Raw genomic sequence first — 6,465 nt, forward strand, 5'->3', positions numbered from 1 at the left:
TCCCGTTTCTTGTTCCAATATTCATCTGAAAGTCTTTTCCACATCTCAGTCAAGCTATTCGATTTGTTCTTTTCTTTTGATAAGTTGCAACCCATTATATGTTTTCGGCTATACACAAACATTGAAGATCATTACAACCACGTACGTTTAAAGAGATGTAAGATGATATGGTTGTGTGTGTGCAGAAAAAGGCTGCAAAGGTAGACTCTGACGACAGTGACATGGATGTCTCGATGGACATGGATGTGGGGCCTCGTCGTGTTCCCACAGGACGTGCCAAGGCCCCTGTCAAGTACACGTTTGATGATTCTATGGAAGACTTTGATGACGACTTTTGAACCAGGGGCAGTCCCCATACTGTCCAATGACTATTACGAAGGCAGCTCTAAGTCAACTGGCACAGGATGTGTCAGAAATTTGACAAAAGATGCAAGTATGGCTGTTGCTTATCAACTGTTACTTCAGAAAAAAAAGCTGGTTTGTCAGCAGGTCTGTTAGTCACACAGCTGGTATTAATGTGAAGAAATGCATATGGTGTATCAGCTGACACCCAGTCAAAATTTTCTTCGTTTCCCCTCACTGGATTCCAATTTACAAGTTCACAATTTTGAAAGAACATGCTTGAAACATATAAGAACAAGACTACAACACAACATTGTTCAGTTGACTTTTGCGTTGAAAATGACAGTGTCCTGTGTTAATGAACATCTTGCAGTATTTTCTAAGTTTTTTTAGATTGTTCCAGTGTTCTTGGAGAGGAAGAAAAGTCACCTTGGTATATGAAATGGTGGAAGAGAAAGATTTAGCATTCTCAACAGTACTATTTGCGTCTGTTGAAAGGCGACTCCTACACCATTTGTGTGGCTCATGTTAGTGGGAACATGTCTTGTCCCTGTTTGCAAAAAACAGTTCATGTATTCATAGAATAGAGATGTCAGTGCTGTTCCTTGTTCCATCTGTCTCTATCTGTATAATTGTTTGTCTGTATTTCCTTCCCATCTCTGTTCCATGTTTTGTCACTGTTCAGTGTTCTCTTTGGGTACCTGTTTTTTTTAGTGTCATTATATATCCTTCTCCTCACATGTTTCCTGTTCTTTTTGTCTGTGGTTCTTTCTCAGTGTCGTTATTTGTCTCTGCACTCACTTCTCACAGCACTGTCCTCTGTTCCTTGTTCTGTGTCACTGTCATTGTATGTCCCAATCCTCACAACTGTCTCCTGTCCTCTTACTGTTTCTTGATCTGTCCACACCAGTGTCATTATTTGTTTGTCCCTTCCCTGTTCTGTCTGTTCCTTGTTCTGTATTTATGTGCTTCTGGTTGTTTTTGGGGGGGTTTTTTTGTGTATGTGTCATTGTCTGTTCATACCTTCCCTCACGAATCTGTTCCTTGTGTTTGTGTGTTTATAAGTCTATTTATGATTCAACCCCCCACCACCCCCCCACCCCCTGCCAACCCCCAACCCCATCACAACTCTGAATACAGAGGAATGTGATGACATTAACACTGGTGTACATGGTATCACCTGTCTCAAAAAGGTTAGAAGAAAAAACATTTTTATCTCAGTGGTGTTCAACATATTCCAACAATCCAAGAGTAATTTGTCTTCTCTTGGGTGGAAAACACACAGAGAAAATTATGCACTGTAATTAATTTTTAGATACTATTGGAAACCAAATCCTACAAAGTTTTAGTTCCTTGGTAACATATTCTTGTCATTCTTTTTGAATGTTGTTTACTGGGACCTGAAATAGACTGAGCTGCCCTGTTCTTGGAAAAGTTTTATTCCTGCAGGCTGTTTTTACCCACACATATTGTTTTTAAAACCCGTACCATTGAAAATCACGTCTTTTCAGAATCAAAATAAGTGTATTATCTCAATAAGAGAAAATAAATTTTATATTTAGCAGTATGGCCATCTTAATTTTAGCATTCCAGAAATAATAAATAACAGCGTCAGAAATAGTTGTAATATTCTAATTCATTCACTTTCAATTTATGTAACTCAACAAATCTCAGGCAATCAGTACTCGATGTGCCCTTATCAGTTGAAATACATAGAGGCAGTCAGCAGATTACTTGACCAGATTGTGCACAGTGACTCAGCAGCACACCCTCTTTCTCAAGCTTAAGATCCACTTCTCTGCGGTTTGATTTGAAACTGACAGTGTCCCTGCAGAATACAGGCAGCTTTCCCTGTGAAGTAGTCACCTCAGGGAGGCAGCCATTCAGTGATGACATCCTTTCTGGACTGGTTCCTGTTCTGGTGGTGCTGTGAAATTTTGTCCATCAGTATTTCTTTTATTTGTTGATCATTGCAGGTTTTTATGTTGTGTTGTATGACAGCTACATATCGTCTCTGTGCTTTTCTGTCTCCTGTCTTTCTTCCTTTTTGTGCTTGCTCATGGTCCTGCTGTTGTGTGTGCGTGGGTATCTCTTTCTGCTGGCACACTTTCTGATCACTCTGCTTTGTATTCATGTCTGGTGTTTTAGGAGTAATCTCTGTTGTCTTTATATTCTGTCTGTCTGCTCTAAGTTGTTTTTCTGAACTCTTCATGTTACTGTTGTTGTTTTTTGTGTTCACATATTATTTCATGCATTTTAGAACTGTCATTTGTGCTCCATAAATTGAACTTGTAATTATGCGGACACTGTTATGAATGTCCGTTTTGTCCGACCACAAACAGCATCATGATGGTGTATTGCACTCATGTTATTACTTCAGTTCCTTTTCAGGTTTCATAGTCAAAGTCCTTCAGTAAAACAAGTTTATAACCTATTCAGTTGTGGTTTGTGTGTGAGCATTTGATGAATGTTGTGAGCATTTGATGAATGTGAGTTTAATGTCAGATGATTGATCTATGCTGTATTTGATGGATGATGGATGCATAGGTTTTCCAGGACAAGCCTGACACCCATTGCAGTGAAATCTGCAACAGTTGCTCCATGTATACTGGGGGTGACTTTTTAGGAAGAAAACAAAGATCCCACCTGTGTACTGTTACACCTATCCCTACCCACCAAAGAAATAAAAATAGTGCACATCTGTGAAGTAGAGTATACACATACATGCACATGGTTTTAAATCCCATGCCATGGCTACACTGACTTCCACATGCAGAGCACTCTATCATTTTTCTTTCACCACCCCACACCCTCTCACATCAAATACAGTAGAAAGCCAATGAAAATGTGCACACTTGACAATGTACACTCTTTACCAAAACTGGTGAACAAGTCGTCATGAAAAAGGTTCCTTGATTTTACAACATATTTGATGACAGATAGTTTGCCATGAAAGATTTAGTGCTTGGTACAAGAAACTGTTCCCCCCTCTCATACATATGCAAATATGAACGCAGGATAGTGAAACCGCGTATATGTTTTGTCTACATTCAGTAACGCCATATAGCAGTAGCAGCCAAAGAAGATCCCAGTCATAACACTGGACTAGGACTTCCACAGCTGAAAATTTGGGTTAAAATGCAATAGTCTCTCCACTTTAAATATCTCCAATGTACAGCTTTGTTGTGCATACTCACTCATTTATTCCTTCTTTCTTGAAATTAGTTTACTTAAAAGACCTTTGAGGATCAAAGCAACATGTAGAGGTTGATTTTGGAAATTGTCATCCTGATTTTTAAACCATCTTGAAAACCAGTGAAAATTACCAAGAGCAGCAATGATGGACAATATCAAAGGCAAATGACCATCCTTTTAGGAAAGCACAGTACTGGTTATCCCAGCAAATAGATATAGTTATCTAAACATTGCTTTCCCAAAGAACTGACTGGCCATCAGCCCACAGCCGGCAATTAATCCCACTTTGTGGCTAGCACATTATACAGGTTAGCCACACAGGAACCCATAAATTCACTCTGCACATACCAGCCACTGTCAACAACAAAAGGCCACCATCACAGTGCTTGTTACCAAGTCAACAATGTAGACATTATCTTGATGTTGCCCACCAATTAAAAAGTGTAGAAATGATACTGTCACCACAGTGATAGTCACTAAGCCTCTCCAGTACCCAAGGACACATTGAGAAGCATATCAGAAATAATGCAAGTGAATCATAACCTCCACTCACAATTATGATTTTACTTTATATCTTTCCCTGTGTGCATGTTTTATATCTACTGTTCATCTATGAATATGAAAACACATTACCATTTAAAAGACTGCAACAATAAACCAAGATTGTCAAACGCAGTAATTTCCATGTTTAGGCAACACTGTACAGCCCTTACATTAATTGTTCAAGTCGGAAAAAAAACGATTTTTACCTTTAATCCACAAGACCAATATTGGTTTCAAACCCTGGATCTTTGGACTGAAAGTACTAACAGAATCACAAAAATATTCGGCAATAGGCAAGAAGCCTTTTGCCCTCATAATAATGTCCATTAATGTGTTTTTGGATCACTGTATAGTGAACTGTTCCAAGGTTTAATCAGGTATAGTGTATACTACACTTATTTCTGACTCGATAAAGAATTAAATTGATGGAAAATACATGGTCCTTAAAAGTTTTGACAAACTGGTTTTTGAAGGCGTTTACTGATGATGCATTGATGGTGTCAGAGGAAAGGTTATTCCACAGATTAATGATACGGTTAGTAAAAAATTTGTGGAACTGGTTAGTGACAAAATTTGTCTTGTTAAATTTGAAGTTGTGCCCTTGAGTCTTACCAAATTCAGCCAAGGTGAACAGGGAAGAGGTAGTGCAGGGATCATAAATATTGTGCATGATCTTGAATACTTCAATGAGATCACCTCTTAGTCACCTAAATTCTAGACTGGGCAGTTTAAATAGAGCTAGTCGCTCCTCATAACTAAGGTCTCCAGTACCAGTTATACACTTCGTAAATCTGGGTTGAAAGCCTTCAATCATATTTATGTGCTTTTTAAGTAGGGGCACCATACCTAGTGCCCGTATTCATTTATGGGCCTAACTAAAGCTTTGAATAAAGGAACCATAATTTCAGCAGACGTATTTGTAATATTTCTCAAAAGCATACCAGAAATTTGATTTTTTTTTTTTTTCACAATATTACTTATATGTGTATCAAAGCTTAATTCTGGGTCCATGGTGACACCCAGATCCTTTTCAGCAGTTGTACTATCCAGTACATGAGTTGATCCATTTTCTTGTATTATGTAATAATGTGGATTGTTCTTTCCGAGGTGGAGTACTTTGCATTTCTTGCTATTAAATTGCAATAGCCAAGTATTTGTCCATTCAACCAGTTCACGTTTACACGTTTGTAAATGGTCTCTGTCTTCAATATTCTGGATGGCTGAGTGAGCTTTGGTGTCATCTGCAAAAATTCTGACATCACAGTCAACCTCACCGGCATGTCATTTATAAAGTATATAAACAGCGTTGGGCCCAGAACACAACCTTGTGGTACAAACCACTTGTTACCTTTACCTTAGACAAACTACTGCCACTGACATTTACAAATTGGGATCTACCATTTAAAAAATCACCTATCCATGATAGAAGTTTGCCTTGTATACCATAGCCAGCTAGCTTATTAGTAAGTCTTCGATGGGGAACTGTATCAAAAGCTTTCCTCAGATCAAGGTATACTGCATCAACAGGTACTTTATCATCTAACTTGACTAACCAATCATGTAACGTAACACGTAACAAGTAGTTGTGTTACACACGAGCGACCCTTGGTAAATCCAAACTGTTCTCTTGATTACAAATCATAACTATTAACTGGTTAAATGCTGGCAAAGAGCGTCCCTCATAAAACCTCAAAAATTTTACAGACTACTGATGTTAAGCTGACTGGGCGATAGTTGCCTGCAGAGTTCATCAGTATTTTGTCTTACAAAAATAGCTACCCAGAGTATTTTTCCACGCATGCAAAAACGTTCGAAACGTATGTGTGTCGGGGTGTGAAAGTTTGCTGAGGACTTAAGAGCCAGTGCAGATTTTTCCCCCAGGGGCCATGGCCTCTGTTTATACACGCTGTTCATACGTTTAACCTTGTCGGTGGAAAGAAAGGTGGCCCCAAATCTGAAGATAGAAAGACACAAAACGTATTTTCGGTCATCTCAGTGACTAATGGTGTAGTGATTAGTCCTGCCGATATTAAAAACGGACAAGAAGTCGACAGGCAAAAGGCTGAAGAAACCTATAAGCTGACCTAAGAACAAAGAAAGCATACCTTGCCAAAACCTGTCACCCGAGGGCACGCAGATTGAATACGGTTTTGTTTCACTAATTTATAAATCATTTTCTTTAAGTAGTTTCATTTCACTTGAGCATGGATTAAGGAATTTGTTTTGGTCAATTTTTTTCACGGTATGTTGACAATCCGTTTTATCCCCGACACACACTGTTGTGCAGTTTTTTATGAGTTTACATGGTCGTTTGGAACTCTCCATTTCAAACATTCCAAACTGACAATGGCTTGGAATCTCTGAACCGTCTGTTGTTTTAATATT

At 38.6% G+C, this 6,465-nt stretch overlaps 1 protein-coding gene across 2 annotated transcripts in view; it reads left to right on the forward strand.

The window, feature by feature from the left end:
* The window catches only part of LOC143292633 (DNA topoisomerase 2-alpha-like), a 34,203-nt gene extending 31,427 nt beyond the window's left edge, over positions 1-2,776 (forward strand). For both annotated transcript variants that reach the window (XM_076603097.1, XM_076603100.1), the window contains one exon: positions 186-2,776. In XM_076603097.1, the coding sequence (XP_076459212.1) occupies positions 186-338 (153 nt within the window). In that variant the 3' untranslated portion in view covers positions 339-2,776. The remainder of the gene's footprint in view (positions 1-185) is intronic.
* The last annotated feature ends 3,689 nt before the right edge of the window (positions 2,777-6,465 follow it).

Source organism: Babylonia areolata, chromosome 18 (genome assembly GCF_041734735.1).
Source record: "Babylonia areolata isolate BAREFJ2019XMU chromosome 18, ASM4173473v1, whole genome shotgun sequence".
Classification (NCBI taxonomy): Eukaryota; Metazoa; Mollusca; class Gastropoda; order Neogastropoda; family Buccinidae; genus Babylonia; species Babylonia areolata.